The sequence below is a fragment of the Oryzias latipes genome, chromosome 3 (genome assembly GCF_053564925.1).
Source record: "Oryzias latipes strain Hd-rR chromosome 3, Olatipes_Hd-rR_3.1".
Taxonomy (NCBI): Eukaryota; Metazoa; Chordata; class Actinopteri; order Beloniformes; family Adrianichthyidae; genus Oryzias; species Oryzias latipes.
This window is the reverse complement of record NC_136239.1, coordinates 33988954-34008804: the sequence shown is the minus strand read 5'-3', so window position 1 is coordinate 34008804 and position 19851 is coordinate 33988954. Positions and strand designations below refer to the sequence as shown.

Genomic DNA, 19851 nt, shown 5'->3' with positions numbered 1-19851 from the left:
TAATTAAGGGGCTGCTGGAGCCTATCCCAGTTTACTAATGTTTTCCGTTTTGTTTTCAATGCTATAACAATCAAAAACATAATTCTTGTTTGCTATGAAAAGGCTGACGGACAACTGCATAACCAGGACAGGGGTGGAATCTCTCATTGAAGCCTTGGAAAATAACCCACGAGTGAAGTCAGTATGGTATGTTACAGCATCCATCAATCCTTTGGTAATTAAGGGGCTGCTGGAGCCTATCCCAGTTTACTAATGATTCATACAGCGTGGACAAGTCGCCCGCTGGTTGCAGGGCCACACAATCACACGCCCATACACAGTCACACCTAGGGACATTTAGAGGGTGTGCCCCACCTTCGCACAACAGTAGCCAGGTTAGGCTCTGGCAGCCGTGTGACCCTGACAGGGCTAAAGTGGGATTCATACAGCCTACAAATTTTCATAAAAAAAGAAATAACTCAATAGCAAGTTACAAGACAACGCTTCAGACCTTTTTAAAGGACCTATAAAATAGCACTTCTATTTTTTTTTACACTTAGACTATGCACACAAGAGCTTGTTTTCACATAAAGAGTAGAATTTAGTTTAACTCAAGAATAGTTGTAATATATAAAAATTCACTAAAAGTCATTAAAACATTACATATATGATAATGGTACAGTCATTACCCTTTTAATATGGCGGACCCTGACAAAATCGAACATTTCCTACATCCGATCTAGAGCTATAGCTCTAAAGAGCCACTGTACATCTCAACCAGACTTGGTTTTCTGCGAGCCGTGGGAAACCCCCTCCTGTTGGAACTTGAAGATTGACAGGAAAACTAGCCAATCAACACACGAGTACGGAACGCATGACCAATGTCTGTAAGAGAGTGCAAAGTACGTCATCTGTTAACTGTAGCGAGGTCGGCTCCTGTAAATAATAAATCTCACATATGCAGCAGTACACCGCCTTATTCTTACGTATTTTTGAAACGCCAAAAGTATTTCGTTTAAATGTTATGTTGTGCACTTTAGCGAGGAGCAGCGGCCTGCCTGCTAGCTTGCTCCTAAACTGTTCGCGAGGCGACTTTAGCCTGATATTTAGCTAGTCCGGACGCTACCATTACCTAGCTATTTAGCTAATCAGAGGTTATTACAGGAATATTATACATATTCTATTGGCGCCCCCGTCAAGCAAAGATGGATGTATGAAATGACAGCCTTTTTTGGCCTATAGGTGACTCGACACACACAAAAGGTAAGATTTGTTTTTGCATAAGGAAAACGAATATTGGTATTTCCCTTTTGGGGCCGTTGTTGGCAGATTTCTAAATACAGCTGTTAAAGACACTCAAAAAATATTTAAGTCTAGGAAGATCACAGCTTTAGGCTTTCAAAAATTCAATTTCACCCAAAGCCAACAAATAGAAAGATTAAGGCAGCACTAGTTTGTGTATTATCACCTTGCAGAGATTTACTTAGCAATGATTAGCTCGGTTTTAATTGTGTGATTGTTTTGAGGCAGGTGTTTAATTCGTTCTCAACAAGGTATCAACGTCAGGGTTGTGAACTGTGATGCGCTGCTCAAAACAATTGACGGATGTGAAAGCAGAGTGATCTCTGTTGAGCGTATCTGGTGACCAAAAGATAAGGTGTGATCGGGGAAATCCAGCAGTCAGACCGGCGTTAGACCTGTCTGTCTTCTGCACGCTGTTTTATGCTATTTATAGTTCATTCAAATCAGTAGATCTGACTAACTGCTCCAAAAAATGTAGCCAAAAACAGATGGGTTTTTCACTCAGGTGATGCTTTGAAGAAGCTTCATACATCCTGAGCTGAATGTCATATCTGTGCACTTGTGAAGCAGTGAATAACAACATGTCAGTGTGTGTTTTTTTTCTCATGACTACCTGCAGACTCAGAATTTGCTAATTTAATCATAACTTGTAACATATTTGAGATAAGTATTGGTTTCTCTGTCCGCATATAAAACTCGACTCAAACCAAGATGCATGCTTTCATACTTTAGTCTGATTTCTGAAAGGGAAACGAGACAAAAATGTGCCACAGGCTATTGTGTGACTTAATGGTTTTTGCTGAAGCAAGTGTTATTCTGCACAGAGCTGCATTGTACCCGTTTGTTTGGTGTCTTTTAAAAAAACCCAGACAAAACGATATAGATGAGTGTCTGTAAGTTTCTTACCAGCTCTATCAGAGTTGTTAGTCTTAACACGTTCCTATCACTTGTCCATCAAATGCTGAACATGTCTTTTTTTTTATTTTAGGCCCCCTGGTCAAGCTCGCCTTGGCGCTGGTCCTGCTGCTTACCATGCAGCCATGAGCTCTGCCCTGTGGAACCAGGATAGGTCTGGTGGGGGCTTCAGGGAGGACTGGCGCTTCTACATGGTCATAAAAGAATGTACTGTGGAGAAGCCTGCACAGAAGACCCTAAGGATCCCCCGTGGTAGCCTGGGCCAGGCCTGTCAGGAGCGTAATAGCCTGGGACGAACTCTCCCTCCATGCAAGGGCAAGAAGAGCCTCCGCATCCTGGACCAGACCAACGTGGTGCTGAGCCTGGATGAGCGGGATGTGTTGGAGTTGGAGGAGAAGCTGGCTGAGCTGCTGTTCCCCATTACCAACTGTGAGGAGCGATATGCCCTGCTGTGCGACGAGCAACGTCTGCAGCGGGTTCGTGACATCGATTGTGGTTCCAAGGTGCGTGTCCAGCTGCGATCAGGGGATGAGCCTCTGCCAGGTGTGGTTCGCTTCAAGGGCTCACTGCTGCCTGACAGAGCCCTGTCGGGAATCTGGTTTGGAGTGGAGCTGCTGGTGAGAAATAACTTTTATCGGTCATACGTTTTGTATTTGTAATTGCAAGCTTTGCATTTTCATTCTGTTTTTTAAGGATTGTTGTGCTGCTTCTGGAGGAATGGTTTTAAAAGTCTGAGCTTTAAAAATGTTACAGCATTTTGTTGACGGGGACAAAACAATTTTTTTTCTGTCTTGCACATCGAGATGAGTTTGCATAAAAAGCATTAATTTACAACCAAACTGATTTAAACCTAAATTGATATTCAGTATTCACATGCCAAAACATTAAAGGTGGATTTGCATGGGCTTTAAATCGGCGTTTCCTAAGCCTGGTTGTCAGAACGCCAACTGTCCTGCATGGTTTCGATCCTATCTGGCTTTAATGACTGTAATCATTGTAAAGTTTCTACAAAGGTTGATGGAGTCTGATTGGATCAGGTGTGTCTGAGCAGAGTAGTGCTGAACACATGAAGGGGTGCGTTTACCGGGGATCAGGTTGGAGAAATTGCTCCAACAACTGGCTACAAATCCTCATACATAAACATTGCCACGAAGAGATTATTAGTTTACTTTGCCTTCTCTTTGTATTTGTTTAGAAATAATGCAGTTTCAGACTTCTAACATATTCTGGAAGCACTGAAATCTTAAGAAAAAAAGATAAACAAAAAAAGCAGGTTATAATACAATGTTTTGCAGGAAATCAACTTTCCGAAGTCACAAAAGGTCTTTCTTTAAAAGTAATTAAAAGTTATTGGTTGAAGAAAAAAAACAAGTACCTGAATGAATTAGAATTTGAAATATAATATGCATCACCTTCGCCGTCGATCAAGGAGAAGACTTGCTCTTTCCTTCATGTCTTTCTTCAAAGTTTTCATTTCTTCGATGCAGTTTTTCATTCAAGGTTAGGTTTTCTCCGTCCTCTTCCTCAGGAACTTTCTGCCCCACATACTTTCCACGATTCTGTGCTCTGATGCCTCCAATTCAGTTCATCTCATTGTCATCCATTGTAATTTGAAATCAGGTACCCTGAAGCGGGGAAACAAATACAACAAAAAATGAATGGACAATAACGGGCTGTAAAGGCTTAATTGTTTCCCAGCTTTTAGGATGTTTTCTCTAAGAAGTCTAAAATTGTTTTCACTTTCATTTATTTTCGACTTAAAGCACAAAATGTATACATCCAATAATAACCAGATATAAAGAGAGAAATTTGTTAGTGAATAAGAAGCTGTGAATAAGTTTGGATTTGTGCTGCTTTCCAATTGATTTTCAAGACTTTGTCACTTTGAGCTTGATGATGTACGACTTACATCCAGAACGAAGTGAACTTTCCATTATGGATGTTCGGAAGCATAATCTTTAGCTGTTTTTTAAAAGCTGTAATTGAATATCTCATGAGCTTAACTACAAGTAAAGAGGGAATTGTGAACACAAGATGAAGTGAAAATGTCTATTTTATGAGGATAATCTCAATACTAAATCTGAAGTGTCTGTTAGGCTTTCAGCTTCATCCTGTATATATAAGCTATCATAATTTGCGGTTTTCAACGTGATTCATAGTCGATATTGGTTTCGAATGATTCGATTCACTGACCTAGAAACGATCCGGAATCAACCAGTGTGACTCAGAGATAAATACCTGGGTACTGAACAGTGCTGGTGAAGTTTTCCACATTCCTTGTGTTTATTGACAATAAAGTGTAAATTAAATATTCATACAAACAAGTAAACAAGAGTTTTATAAGGTTCAGCCCACTGTTTTCCACATCAAAATAATACAAAGGGGGCATTCATAGAACATTCTAGCACACTGTATGGTCACATGTCTTTGCCAAATTCAGTGTTTCCACACACTGGACTGGAACGATGCTTTGGTCATTTTTCGGTGCCATCACATGTGTGTCGTCCGCTGTGATGATACTTGGTTTATTTTATTATGACGTAAAATCTATCCTTCCATCCATCGATTATTATAGATTGATTAAGTCAGTTGCCAGGTTAGGTTCCTACTGGCGTGATCGATCATACAGCTGCAGGATGTTGACTTCCTGTCATTATAGGACGCTGAGCCAGCTGCAAACCTACCTGCACTCTTACTATGACAGTGATTGCCCATCTTTCCCTCCCACGGTCTTCATGACTCTGCCTTTCTTAGGAGGAGGGTCGAGGTCAGGGCTTCACGGAGGGCACCTACCAGGGTCGCCAGCTTTTTCGCTGTGAGGAAGAGTGCGGCGTGTTTGTGGCTCTGGACAAGCTTGAACTCTGGGAGGACGACGATGACGACACAGTGGGGGAGCTGGAGGTGGATCACGTCAGGCTGGTGGAAGACGATCAGGACTTTCCTCCACTGGAGATCAACTCCAGGGTTGTGGTGCAGACCAGAGAGGGACCAGAGAGGGGCACCATCATTTTTTGTGGCCTGCTACCCAGTAATGAGAGCTTAGGATACTATGTAGGAGTTGACATGGTAAGTACTTTTTTCAAATATATTTTCTAAAATGACATTTTAATCACTACTACATAATTACACAGGTGTAGGAAACAAGTTAAATGATACTTTATCATTTTCATTGAACTTTCATAATGACATTTTTCAAAAATCTTTGTAGCTTTTACAATTAACTGTAAATATTAATAAAACTTTCATGTATTTACGCTTGAATTCACAACTTTTTTTCTTTCTAACCTTAGTTTTGAAGCGCTTCCCCAACTGATACTGGTATTTGCCTCGTCACATTTCTCCTGTGGTCATTTTTTAGAAAGTCTCCCAGTCAGCCTGGGATTTCTAAATGGTATCTTCATTTAGGGCTGCGTTGATAAAAATCGATCTGAATCGATCCAAGATTGGTAAATAAATCAATAATCGATCCATAAAAGTTTCTGCCCTTGTCGTCTTTCTTTTTAAGGATGCCTTTTGGGAGGTTGATGAAAAGCATCTCGCTGCATCGCTTTGCAGTAGCTGGTATCTATGGCTACTGTTGTCAGGAGGCAGTGGGCATTCTAGTCATAGTGAGATTGAAACACAGAACTGAGGCATTTGACTGCTGATTGTTAGCAGCAGCAGCAGCAGCAGCTGCAGGAGCCCACTCAGTGCATCTGAGCCTCCCACACAAATGCAAGTCAGTCACGCGGGGAGTGAGGTAAAGACTTAGTGCTGTATGACCCAACTGCATGGCAAAAGGCCAGCAGCAGCTGAGGAGAGCCCACTGCTCTTCCTCACTCGGCTCCCAGTCGCGCCCTTGTGGTGCTCGTCTCAAGCTCCTCTTGAATGGTTCTTCTGGAGAAAAGTACTGGATTCCAATCTGAGGAGGAAGAGTAGTGTTCTTAAGGAAAACGTGGAGCTTTGGAGGAAGGATCCAAGTAGGAACATCAGTTCTTTAGGTTGGAGATTATCATTGCACTGGATCGTATTAATATGAGTAAACAAATGAAAAATACAAGGGAAAGGGACACCTGTGGCGCTACTTCAGTAAGTATAACTCAAGATTATGTCCCCAACTCTTCCAGGACAATCCTATCGGGGACTGGGATGGTATGTTTCACGGGAAGCAGTTGTGTAATTTTGCCAGTTTGGAACACACTCGACTTGTCCCCATCTGTGACGTAATGCCAGGTGAGTCGCTGCAAATCTCTACTTCTCTTTTGGATTTAGTTCTTTGAAATATTTGCTATCTACGCACATTCCGCTGTCCCGTTTGGAAGCAGCTCCGAGCTCTTTCAGAGCTGTCTGAGTTTGTGTTTTGCAGCAGGAACAGAGAGCCTTTTGTAGTGATGGCTCACTTGTTTTGAAAGTCAAGTGAGATACTCTGGCCCTTTGTTTCCCACTGTGACACTGGTATGTTTGTCTTCTGCTGCATACAATTATTTTGTAAATATATTGTTTGTTAGAGTATTTGCACTGGACCTGCTCCCAAAAGAACACACTTTGTTCTCACACAGTCTCCCTTCTTTTCAAGTCTTTCTAAATGCAATAGCAAAGTCGCTCTGAGATATAAATGTGTCACTATTTGTTTGTGTAACTCTACAAACACATGTTTAGAAATTTAACATTATTGCTATCAGTCCTGCATTTGATTTACATCTATTACATTTTACAGACAGAACTTTTTCCTACAAACCAGAAGACTTTTGGCCTTACTCTTTTATTATTTAATAAGTGGCTTCTAACTTGGTGCAACAACTCATAAAAATATCTTTGGGTTTTGTTTTGTGCTGTTTTTGATGATAAAAGCTTTCAGTGTTGTTCCCATCCTCCTGTAGAAATATAACTGTGACAGAAGATGCAATTGCTTATTTGGACTTAAATTTCAGTCTTTTCTGAACAAAACATTGAAATGAACATAAATGCAACTAAGAAAACAACAAAATGTCACTCCTTGTTTTATGTTTATATATGTTTGACAAGGTAGAACTTCATGCTGAAGCCTAACCTGGTGCATTGTGTTTGTGTGCAGAATATTCCATGCAGGACCAAAGGCTGCCGAGGCACAGTTTTGCCCCCAGAGGCACCAACAGTGACAAGTCATCCTGTGGCCCCAACAAACCAAATAAAAAAGGTACTGCACTGCAGTCTGAAGGATCTAAAGCTTATTGCCTCATCTGTGGGGTAATTCACATTAATGATAATGGAACTGCATCGTTAGAGGAAGCATGCAGGTTTATTGTGAACATAACTCTTCATGCAATTTATCAAACATGTCCCCTCTGCTCTTCAGCTAACAAAGACTATACAAACAGGAAATCTGAAAACTTCTGTAGTAGTTATGAACCATCCGATACTTAAAGACTCGCTCCGATCGTCTTCAAATTGGTCTTTTAAAGCCCTTGTCTAAGACATAGTTTCTGCAGAGCGGCAGTATTACATTAAAAATTTGCCTCCAAGTTGTGGACTATTGGCGCAGAGCAACCTGGCTTGACCTTCCCATTACCCATCCTTCATCATCAGAAAAATACCACAACAGGATTTTAATCGGAGTGGGTCTTTATTGCTTTTATCAGCCCCTTGGAGCATTTTCGTTGTTTTTTTTGAAACTCTAAAGCTTTTTTTAATTTTATTTAAAATGGGACCAACAAAGGGAAAAAAAATCAGTCCAAGGTGAAGTTTACTGTTTTTTTACCCATAAAAATCCATAAAAATGTAGAATTTGTGGTTGAATTTAGTGATGCTGATCAAAATCTTTTACGGGGAAGAACTTAAACACAATCATACATTTAAAACTTCCAGTAACTGTGCACCTACGCTAAACACTTCAATCATGTTGTGTTGTATGTTTCTTGTTTACTTTTGTTACTTGCAGGGTTAAGTCATCAAACTGGAAGTAGAAGCAAGTCTGAGTTTTACTATACTTTAAATGGCAGCTCTCTTGACCCGCCTTGCCAGTCCAAATCCAAAAGCACATGGTACATTGATGAAGGTAAAACCTCATGGGATGTCAACCATCTCAAAGGCAAGCTCCTGTTCACAACAAGCTACAATTAAGGCACACTGTTTTAGGTGTGTTCCCTTTCCCCTTCATTAAAAAAAGGAAACATAATGTAACCCAATGTAGCACAGTAGCTATTAATCACTGAGAAAATGGCTTTCTTCTTATCTTTGAAGTAATTTAGATTTATTTTGTCATGTTTCCATTCAGCAAGTGACTTAAAAGATAACTGTAAAAAGGTTTTAAAAAGACTAAAATGCACTATATTGTCAAAAGTAATGCTTATCTGGCTTTATTTGCAGATAAGCATAAGCATTCCAGTAGAAGCCAGTCAAGTTTTCCACACCAAACTGGCTCATCCATGTCCACTGGTTATTTTAGGTCATGGAGCGGTTCAAAATCTTTATATAGTCAGATTTTTTTTAAAGAGTTCCTTTCTTTGAAAATAAAGGGCTGAGCCCACTTTCTGAAAAGCAGTCCCACACCACAATCCTCCCTCCACCAGGCGTCCCACAGACCTGTTAGACAAATGCCTTTTTTTCTTCTTGGCAATCATCCTTCAGATTCCTAGATGGAGAAGAGGGCTTCATCATTTCAGCGAGCGTGTCTCCACTGCTCCAGAACACATTCTTCTGAAGGCCACAGGACGTTTGGAGGTCAGCAGTGTTTGTTTCTGGAGGCAGTTGGATGAGAATCCTAATTATTACCATTTTGTAATGTTACCACCAGCTATTGACTATGGACAATTTACCAGAGTGGAAATGTTATGAGCTTATTGCACTGTTGGCCTCCTTTCACAGTAAAAAACTAGAATTCATTGAGCTTCTTTTACAGATTAGATAGAAGTAGGTTGTGTCCAGATTCCTTCACTACCCACAACTTAGTCCACTATATGGGGCGTTTGCCCTACATAGTGGAAGCTGTCTGAATCTACAATGTCAAAATCCAGAGCCCTCAAAAGTTCCCAGAAGTCTCTGCGAATCACAAGACAGGCAAATATATACCACAATGCATTGCATTTGAATCATTTTTCATAAATGAAGTTTTAATTATCAGAACACAGAGGATTCATACATAGTCTTTGTAAAATGTTCAACTTATTAGGTTTTTAGTTGATGAAATCGATGACATTATATTTGGTGTTTAAGAGAAAAAAAAGTAGTGAGCATTGTGTCTGAATAGCTTTTAAAATCCAGGGCACTAGATAATTCCACACTATATCGTTTTTTAGTAGTTCGGGAGTCTGGAGTGAATTTTAAATGTAGTTAAGTTAAAGTTATAGTCCCACTATCTGTCACACACCTAGCTGGGTGTGCGAAATTTGTTCTCCGCATTTGACCCATCCCCTGGGGGAGCGGTGGGTGAGCTGCAGACGCAGCCGCGCTCAGGAACCATTTGGTGGCTTATAGCTGCATGTAGCTGAAGTCCGCAGGTGGAGGTGATGATTTTATACACCTGTGACCGTGGAAGTGATTGAAACACCTGAACGTAGTTATTTGGATTGATGAATAATCACTTTTGGCAATATAGTGTTGTGATTTTATTTATTTATTTAGTTCATTTAGACCATAATGGAAACTGTAGGATTAAAACCGACCTGCAGCACAGGCCTGAACAAAAAGTGTTTGAAGTTATAGAAGAGCTGCAGTCAATCTGGAATAAGTTTGTGAAAACAAAAAGCAGGGAAAAGTGCAATATTTTAAAAAAACCTTAGAAACAAATCCGTGGTTGGCATTAGCGTATTGATCCCCTTGGTTACTAAATGGTTTTAGTAGCATCGTCCCGTGTGCTTTAGACATGGTTACTGACTTCCTAGGCAGTAGTTTGTTACAGTAGCTTGCTTAAAAAAAGCCAACTTTCCACCCTTCATCCCCATCGTGGTATTTTTTTCTTTTCTTTTTGTCTGAAGGCATGGTGTAACGGGTACAAGCTTTTAAAAATGCTCCACTCCTCAAACAACAGCTGTGTGTGTCTTAAACTGCCTTTTGCGAGAGATTCAGATGAGGATTTCAGTTTGAATCTGATACTGTTCACGCAGCAGAGCATTGGTAAAAGCTTCAGATTATGGGGTCATAATTAAGTTTCATTGACTCTGTGTTAATATGGGGGGAGCAGCACATGGGGGATTTATGTGTCCTTCTTTTTTATTTGTAAAACGTCATTGTTCATGTTGCTGTCAGTGTTTGCACTTTTTGTGATGATGTTGCTTCACAGACAGTAGATTTGACCTGCATTCGCTGCAGACACACGTGTACCAAATGACTGCTGGGCTCCCGTTTTTCCACTGAACGCATCACTTTGTTTCTTTTTCTCTGTGGATTCCAGCCATGATTGCTGACATGGGTTTTTACCAACTGCTTACTCATTCTGTTAATGTGGTCTCATTTTCATCATTTTCAGTCTCTTTTCACATTTGGGGCTATTTTTAGTTCTGGTTCTGTTATGAATACTGCTGAAAATGATGGGTCATTGTTTTTTCTGGTCTAGTGAAGGACTAAAAAAAAGATTTTAGCAGTGAAAGCATGGTTGAAACTGGGACTAATGACACAACAATCAACCCAAGAATTAAAGTCTGCATGGCTTAAAATAAAGAGGTGTTTCCATTCTCCATTTCAAATGGAGACATGAAATCTAAATGCAATACTTTAGCTGAATCTGCATGCTTCCCAATCATCATACTGTGAAATCTAAATACAGATTTAAACTCTTCATCAAATCGTAATCCTGAAATTAATCAATATAAAACTGTTTCTACAAGAAAAAACCAAAGGTAAGATTTTAAATTCTGTTGACTGATATTCACATATGCCAAATACAAAAACAATTCAGCAAGATTTCCCAGAGAATGGAAGGAGCTCAGCCTGATCAGACAGATGTGCTCTTATTTTCTTCATGTTTGACCTTAATGTCAGATTTTCAGACTTTAATCTAGTCTGAATAAAGACGTTTATACATTTGAGGAAGGAAACCAAAAGACTCCGAGGTCTATAAATAAAAAGAATCCATTTCAGAAGGAGCAGAAGTGTCCTGCTGCATTGTTTAAGTCTGGGCACTTTCAGTTAGGAAGTTTGTTTTGCCACTTAAAAACACAAAAACACATGGCTTTTACTGCTTTGCACTCTATTGTGGCAAATGAAAAAGTCTTTGCTGCAATGTCTTTTTATCTTTATTGGTAAAAAATGGAAAATTTATAAAATAATTGTTGCTACATCCTGAAGACGTCTCAGAAAGTCCTACCCTTACAAAAAAGGAAGTAAATGGGGAGAGAGGTGGCAAGGATTGCTTGCATGATCCTGAGGTTGACCCATTGATAAGGAGAGGTGACTAAAGGGCTTTAGACCTGAAATTCTGCCCTCGAGTCAGCATACGGCATCAGAAAGCATTTGCTGACGGCATGGATGTAAGTTCTCATATTGCATTTGCCATCTCAACATTTTCAGTTTATGTCATAAACACTAAGGTTGGTACATCCATCTGTCCATCCATCTGTCCGTCGCTCTTCTGAACTCTGAAGCCCTTTTTGGGGTCACGGGGTTGCTGGAGCCTGTCCCAGCTACTGTTGGGTGAATGTGGGGTGCACCCTGGACAGGTCTCCAGGCTGTCGCAGGGCCAGGTTGGTATAGACAGCCTCGGACTACTTGTATTCCTTAATGACACTCTTTGGTTTCTGGTTTCTCTCCCCCCCTGCAGTTGGAGAGGACCCTGCCAAGTCACTTACTGAGACACCCCCTGACTTCAATCAGTCCTCCCCGCCCCCTAGAGCCCCACTCTCCTCCTCACTATCCACCGATAACAAGTTCCACTCGCTGCCCTTCAGCCTGAACCGCAAGCCGGGGCCCACTGACAGCATGAGTCCCGGTCCGCTCTCCCTCTCTGTCCAGTCAGTGATGGGGGAGCAGCCCGAGCCCCCGGCAGCTCCGGCTGCCCCGCCTTCTCCACGGCCTTCAACGCCTCCTCGAGGTCAGCCGGGTCTGGAGGTGGGCTCTCTGGTGGAGGTGAAGGAGAACCCCCCTCTGTGTGGTGTGATCCGCTGGGTGGGTCTGCCTCCTGGCCTGCTGGAGCCTTTGGCGGGGCTGGAACTGGTAAAACATGAACATTATACTTTGATCAAAGAGAAAAGTTGACTACCAGAGAATATGAAATTGTTATAAAAACAGAGAACTGTTTTGTCGTTAGGCAGTTTCAGTCATTGTTTGTATTGGTTCTTGATTCACAGCCGCTTTTTTTGCTTCCATAATAAACGTTATTGTATTAGGTATAAAAAAACATACATTTATGCAATTTTTGTTGTAGGAATTCTGTTAACTTTTAATGAATTGGTTACCTGAATATTTGTAGCTTTTGAGCTTTTAGGGAAGTTAATGTTTGAGAGGCTCTGGGCTAAAAAGCCCAAAGTCATATTTTCTAGTCTCCACAAATGGAAAAAAATGGAAGCTGTGGTTTGCAGTTCAGAGGCTTCCTTCATACTCTGCTGGTTGCCTGGCAACTCTATGCAGATAGCATAACCGAGACAAGTCAGTTCTTAGACACATTTCCATTTAAAGCTCAACTTTTCCTCTTTTTGTTGCACTCGGATCCCATTTTTCTGCTTGTGGTTTTAGCTAGAACATTGGCTGTAAGCTTAACCCCGCAGTGATGCCGTCACATGACGTGGAACTTTCTTCCAGGAAGAAGAGTGCCCCGGCTGCACCGACGGCACCTTCAAAGGTACCCGGTATTTCACCTGCCCACCTAAGAAAGCTTTGTTCGTCAAGCTCAAGTGCTGTCGGCCCGACTCCCGCTTCCCGTCCCTGCACCACTCCCCCAACCCCATAGAGCGATGCAACTCAATCGGTGGGTGGGACAAATCTCTACGAACGTGAAAAATGACACGTCTGTTTATATTTTTGCTGTGCGTCTTCACAGCATTTGGAGGTTACCTGAGCGAGGTCGTTCACGAAAACACGCCTCCGCGCACAGAAAACGACGGCCTGGATGTAATGGTGGGAAAAAAGAAAGGCATTCAGGGTCATTACAACTCCTGCTACCTTGATTCAACCCTCTTCTGGTTGGTGCTGTTGTTTTGCTGCACAGATCCTCATTGTCAGTGTGGTGATTTTGATGGCGGTACCTTTGTGTCTGCAGTCTCTTCTCCTTCAGTTCTGTTTTGGACACGGTTCTGCTGAGGCCACAATCAAAGACTGATGTGGAGTATTACAGAGAGACCCAGGAGCTGCTACGCACTGAGATAGTGAACCCCCTACGCATGTAAGACATGGTACATTCTGCTCTCTGAAGTACCATAACTCCACCTCAACACTAAACCACTACTTTCGTATTGCAATAAGGACAAACTTGGTGATGTGCTTTTTAACAGTTTTCTAAAAATCATTTGTAGGAATTCTAAACTTGTTCTCTCCTTAATCCCAGACATGGTTATGTTTGTGCCACAAAAGTAATGAAGCTGAGGAGGATTCTTGAAAAAGTGGAGGCAGCTTCTGGATTTACCTCTGAAGAAAAAGGTGCTTGTTTCTAACCCCAGTTTCTGCATTGCATGTTCATGGAAATGTAGTTTGACCTTAGTGTGTCTTACAGATCCCGAGGAGTTCCTCATCATTCTTTTTCACCACATATTGAGAGTGGATCCACTGCTTAAGCTCAGGTAAAGATGAGTGTTAAGAAGATACTTTTTATACCGAAGAAGAAGAAGAAGTCTGCTTGTGCTAAAAACCTTGAGTTAAAGTATTTTTAAATTTCACTTTTTGTACTTCCTTCTTGGTAGTTTGTCATTACCAAACTGTGGAAATGTGCTTAGTTTATTCATGTCTATAGTTAAATTATGCAGATTTAAGCAGATACCTACAGTTGTTTGTAAAGTCAGATGATTGAAATGTTGGAGAAATAAGTTGAACTTTTTTCTGGCATGAAGCATTCTCCTTCCATCAGCATCGGAAACACGTGTTCAAGCGACCACTTCCGATGAAAAGTCAATGCGAGTTTTGAGCTTCTGCTTCTGCTTTTAAAATTTTTTTAAGTCCGAAGAAAAGAGTTGGTCATTGGATGCGTGTTGAAAGTTAAAGCAGTTGAACTTGGACCAATCACATTGTAACTACAAATTTAATTAAGCTGAAGCAAGACCAACTAAGAAATACTTTAGATTTTTCAAAGAATCTGTAATAAAAAAAGCTTAATACTGAGGTGAGAAGAGGGAGGAGCTTCTGTGGTAAAAAGAAAAGAAAAAACCTGAAGCAGCTGAATAAAATTCTCTGATTATTAAGATTAACTGTCGTTTTCCGGTGTAATGTTTTGAAGAATTCTGATCTTGAGTCAATATTGTGGGAGTGTGGGAGACGGAGTACGATAATAACGGATTCATCTGATCACCTTTCTAGATCAGCAGGTCAGAAGGTCCAGGACTGTTACTTTTACCAGATCTTCATGGACAAGAAAGACAAGGTTGGAGTTCCAACCATCCAGCAGCTTTTAGAGTGGTCCTTCATCAACAGTGACCTAAAGTTTGCAGAGGTGCTCATCTCTTTTACACTACATATGGGTGAAACACGTGAAGAAAAGCAGTGCATCCGGATTTTGGGTTGTGCTTGCAGCTGTGTGAACATGTCAGTGCTGTTGTGGTGAGGACTTCATTAGCTGATGCTTTGTCTTTTTCCAACTCGCCAAGGCTCCCTCCTGCCTTATCATCCAGATGCCCCGCTTTGGCAAGGACTTCAAAATGTTCAACAAGATTTTTCCTTCGTTAGAGTTGGACATCACGGATCTTCTTGAAGACAGTGAGTTCCTCTTGTAGTTTAAAGCGGTCGCTGTGACGTGACATTTGACAGGAATTCTCAGCCGGTAAGGTTTGCTTTTGCCGTACAGCTCCGAGGGAATGTCGTATCTGCGGGGGCCTGGCGTTCTACGAGTGCAGAGACTGTTATGACGACGGGGACATCACCGCCGGCAAGATTAAACAGTTCTGTGAAAAGTGTAATACACAGGTAAACTCTAGAGGGCGCCCTCACCAGAGCAGAAGTGGGAATGTTCGTGTCAGTATTCCCCCATGTGGTGGTGCCAAATCCAAACAAATGGCAGTCTCAGTGATGAGGAGTTTCAGGGAAATGGCTTTTTCACTGCACTATTACACACATCTCACAGCAGTGATTGCATTAGAGTTGCGATTCCCATCTGCATGCCCCATAAAAACCCGTTGAGATGCTTTTTATTTCCCCTTACCCGACCACAGCAACGCATTCTATGTGTAATGGAGTTTATCTGATCCCGCTGGTCTAGGTTCACCTCCACCCAAAGAGGAAAGCCCATCGACATGGCAAACTGTCCGTCCCCAAGGAGCTGCAAGAAGGTACGGGGCGTCAGGGCGGCTTTCCCCGCCAGAGGATGGAGCTGTTCGCTGTGCTATGCATCGAGACCAGTCACTACGTGGCCTTCGTCAAGTACGGCACCGCAGATTCCGCCTGGCTCTTCTTCGACAGTATGGCTGACCGCGACGGTGGGTTTCAGAAAAAATTATTTGTATAGAATTTCTTCCAATTATAAGCCAGTAGAACTGGATTTGTGAGAAAACATTTGTCCATACTCAGTCGTAGTTTTGCTGTTTTTAAAATCACTTTAGGCATTTAGAGTCGGATGAAAAATAATCATTTCATACCATGTTGAATTTGCTGCTTCTAACCGTTTCCTGTGGCTTTGCAGGGGGCCAGAACGGTTTCAACATCCCCCAGGTGTCTCCGTGCCCCGAGGTGGAGACCTACCTGAAAATGTCTCCGGAAGAGCTGCACACTCTCGACCCCAAGAGTATCCAGGGCCAGGCGCGCCGCCTGCTCTGCGACGCCTACATGTGCATGTACCAGAGCCCCACCATGAGCCTGTACAAGTAAAACTCTGCTCCCTCAACCTTTTTACCTGTCATCCCCTGCCACTCAGCCTCCATCTCCCCCAGGCCAGCAGATTCAAAGAGACCAAAAAGCGAAAGATAAACTAATAGAACAGCTGCCTGCTATCGGGGGCACGGTCCACGAAAACCTCCTAACCTCACCTCGCCTCCATGCCTTCTCGTTTCTGAAGGCTGGGAAGATGGAAAGGAGCGGGAGATGCCTATTTGCACTGTGCATTAGTTGAAGTGTTGTTTCTTTTATGTAGTCCTATGTAGCTTTCTTGTGTCTGGAAGCTGAGCATCGCTGGGTGTTAGCAAAACAAAGGGGTAGGCATTATGAGGATCCACTCCCTGAACGGGGAGGCAGGAGACACAAGCAGAGGAGACTTTGCACGGCAGCGGCCTACAAAACAAAATAAAATGTGCTTGTGGGAGGACCTTGCTCACCTCATTTACCTTAAAGAAAAAAGGGAGACCTGTTATTCTTAATCACTCTTCAGGACGGGAGTTTCCGTGGTGCACATTAAGGAAGCGACATTGTGTGCAAACCTCCATGTGTTTGTGCCGTTATAGAACATTTATGTAAAATCTCTTTAAGTAGCATAGATAGCTCCAGACTGTAACACCAACAATATAGACGTCAACTAGCTGTGCAGTCAGTCGCATTTAAACCAGACCACTGGGCTCTTTGTGAACCGGTTCTTCTACGCCTTCATCACGCTGTGTAAACGTCCTTACAGTGTGTGTTTTACAGAATAGGGTGTTGGCCATTGTAAAAGTCTCACATCAGCATTTTTGTTCCCCCCCCCCCCACCTGTAAGTGTCCATCTCAGTCATGTCTGCCCCTCGGCTGTAGCCGTCATGAATGGCCTGCACGGCTCCTGCAGACCAGATAAAAAGCATGACGAGAGACTTGCACAACGGCTTCTGTAGTAAAGCTGGTTTCCGGAGCGCTCGTAGGGTCAATGAGGTGAAAAACTGCAAAAAGCGTGTTTCTTTAAAAGGTAAGAGTGTGAGGAAGTGCAGTGTCGTGCTCATTCTGTTAATGAGAAAATCTAAATGATGTTTTTTTGTTTACAAAGCCTTTTTTTTTTTCCTCCTCTGCCTGTCCTGGCAGGACTGATTCCCAACAGAAGCAAGTATCGACCCTCCGCTGCCTTTTATCACAGCGTGACAGTTTTTACAGCTTGGCGTCTGACAGCAAAACAGTTGCGTTCAAATATTATTTATTGCGCTCTCGTCATGTCACCGATTTCTCTGAAATAATAGTTCAATACGTGACAAAAACAGGGTCAGTGATACTGCTAGGCTTGGGTATATCTTGTCCTTCACTGTATATTTAAGTGAGTATTAAACTTTAGGTTGTCCTACAACAACTACTGAATGTTCATGGAGACACAATGAGCAGTTAGCAACTGAGGACAAATGAAGAGGCACAAGGGGGGGAGACCTTTGGGCATATATATTTACAAATACATATTTAAAGAAGTTTTATAAAAAAAAATGAAAATGAAATAAAAACGGAACATTTTGATTCCATTTTATTCCAGTTTGCCACAGTAAGAAATTGATCGGAAAAGCTTGTTAGCTTTCAAATTTTATTTATCTACGCAAACACTTGAGGAACCTTGACTTAGGAAGAACGGTGAAGGCGATTTGTAAACGACTGAAGGGTTGGGCTGAGCGCTCTGCTCCACAGCTGCAGAGCTTCTGACAGGAATTTGAACTTTTCTAGTGCTGCTGAAGCTCGCCGCTGACCGGAGCTCCGCTCCCTGCAACACCACAGAGAAGAAGAGACTTTGTGTCTGTTTTTGTTCTGTTGCATCTGTACAGTGTAGATGTATATGTAACGAATGGAACATTAATGTCAGTGATGTTCTTGTAAATGTTAACAAAATAAAGTTTGTTTTGAAGGGTGCACTTTACGTTTGGCTTGGACATTTATGAATCCTTCCATCAAACCTTGAAGGGTGTGTGAGGAAAATCCCGCTGTTGTTTGGGAGTTTGTGGGTCAGATGTTGACGCCTTATCTTAAAAAACACGCAAAGAATGATCAACATAATTGAAAGACAAACGAGTGATTCTGAAGAGAGTGGTGCTGCAGAAACATTTTTGGAGCCAATAAGCATGATGAATAAAATGTCCTTTAAGTTCCAGATTTTTATTTTTGGCAATAAAACAAAAATGTATTTTCTTTGAGTATGCATTCCTAAAGTGAGTTTATAAAGTGTACTGATAGTTACAGACTTCATTTGTAAAGGCTGGTGTTTCTGAAAGAAACTATTCTCTTTCAAACACGAGAATAAATCAAGTTTGTTGCATAAAAGAAAAATGTAGCATTAACTGAATTGGTATAGGATTCTCTTCCAGGTGATTAAAGCTACAATCCATTTCTTAACCCACTGTATATCCTGGTCAGGGTCATGGGGTCACCAGAGCCTGTACTACTTCTGTTGGCGAAGGCGGGGAAAACCCTGGACAGGTCGCCAGTCTGTAACATGGTGCTACAATCCTCAACAAATCATTTTTGATCATTTATTTCTATTTCTACCTATAATATTTTCTTTTTTTTTCTCAGTAAACCCAATTTAGGCTTTCAGATGAGAATCGTCCACTCAGATTCAAATAAGACACCATGATTACAGGTTGCTGCACCGATGGGATGATATGCAAGACTGGAGTCTTTGTCTGTTTAGAAGTCTGCAACCTTTCAACGCTAAAACAGCCATTTGGTCCAGTTTCTAACCAACCAAAACCCAGAGAACCATAAAGTTCCAACTCATCGTTTGGAAAAACACACATTTATATTTAGGACATTCAGTCACATTCGTTTAGTTATCGAAAATATTGCTTTTGACAGCAAGACATACAAGTTCTTTTCAAAATAATATACATTCTGTTTTAACCCTTCTGCTATCCAAGGGACTTTAACGTTGGGAGTTGGGTCATCTAGACCCACTTGTCAGTGCTCTGAACCTTTTTTCTTCAATGATTTGTGATCTTCACTGGAGTCCATGGATTACATGAAATCTTTCCACCTTTATCCACCTTTGTCATGGTAGGGAGAACAGGTCAATGTAAGGGTGGGGTCATCTAAGATAGCACAAGGGTTAAATAAGATCTTCCACAACAGCATTTAGACATAAAACAAGGAGATGTGCTTTAAACTTATTTTGATAATAAAGCGATTGTTGACAACAATTCAAACCTTTTACTATCATTTTACTTAGTTATACGACGTGTTGTAATTTTGGAGGAATGGTAAAGCGCTCAATGCCTCTGGATTTAGTGCAATGTCACCAAAAAGAATAAAAAAAATGACAGTTATATTTAGCTAATGTAAAATCAGTTTAAAAATATTTAAATATATACTTAATGATGCCATTATGTGTTCAGATTGTTAGCACTTTTCTTCAAAGCCGAAGAGCCACAATGGAGGGCAGACCGGTCTGTTTGGCCGGCTTTAGTCGTATCGTATCAAAGTTAGATCCTGCGACCCGTTTTAGGATTTCGCCCTGCCACAGACAAATCTGAAGTATTGCACACACCCCTCCCCCCACAGGAACCCCCCTTTCACACCTTTCCCTGTTTAGTTTGTAGTCAAACTTCAAACCAGCTCAGCAAGCTGACTTTAGAAGTGCCAGATAAGTATTTGTCAACAGAACAGCTGGCACACAATGCCCTCTTGTAGCTTTATGCCACAGCATATGCCAGCCGCTCGTAGTGTGCGGTAATTTAGCCGGAGCTGGTTTCTGCGAGAACAGAT

The 19851-nt window shown here is 41.7% G+C and overlaps 1 protein-coding gene across 2 annotated transcripts; it reads left to right on the top strand.

The window, feature by feature from the left end:
- Window positions 1-878: 878 nt before the first annotated feature.
- On the top strand, window positions 879-18010 carry cyld (cylindromatosis (turban tumor syndrome)). Of its 2 annotated transcripts, XM_004067493.5 has the most exons (17): window positions 879-1242; window positions 2270-2813; window positions 4951-5262; window positions 6303-6408; window positions 7250-7351; window positions 8093-8209; window positions 11909-12300; window positions 12886-13051; window positions 13124-13265; window positions 13343-13465; window positions 13628-13719; window positions 13793-13859; window positions 14590-14722; window positions 14877-14985; window positions 15074-15192; window positions 15485-15701; window positions 15905-18010. In XM_004067493.5, exons 2-17 carry the CDS (start codon window positions 2322-2324, stop codon window positions 16087-16089), a joined length of 2874 nt encoding a protein of 957 aa, XP_004067541.1. In that variant the 5' UTR covers window positions 879-1242; window positions 2270-2321; the 3' UTR covers window positions 16090-18010. The 2 variants fall into 2 exon arrangements, with proteins under 2 accessions (XP_004067541.1, XP_011491927.1); XM_011493625.3 differs by lacking the exon at window positions 8093-8209.
- The last annotated feature ends 1841 nt before the right edge of the window (window positions 18011-19851 follow it).

Bases quoted from the DNA above. Each gene is read 5' to 3' on its own strand.
- cyld (XM_004067493.5), top strand. From the start codon at position 2,322: ATGAGCTCTGCCCTGTGGAACCAGGATAGGTCTGGTGGGGGCTTCAGG. The intron at 13,052-13,123 runs GTGGGTGGGACA...GCGTCTTCACAG, and splicing joins AGAGCGATGCAACTCAATCG to CATTTGGAGGTTACCTGAGC. The intron at 13,266-13,342 runs GTTGGTGCTGTT...TTGTGTCTGCAG, and splicing joins CTTGATTCAACCCTCTTCTG to TCTCTTCTCCTTCAGTTCTG.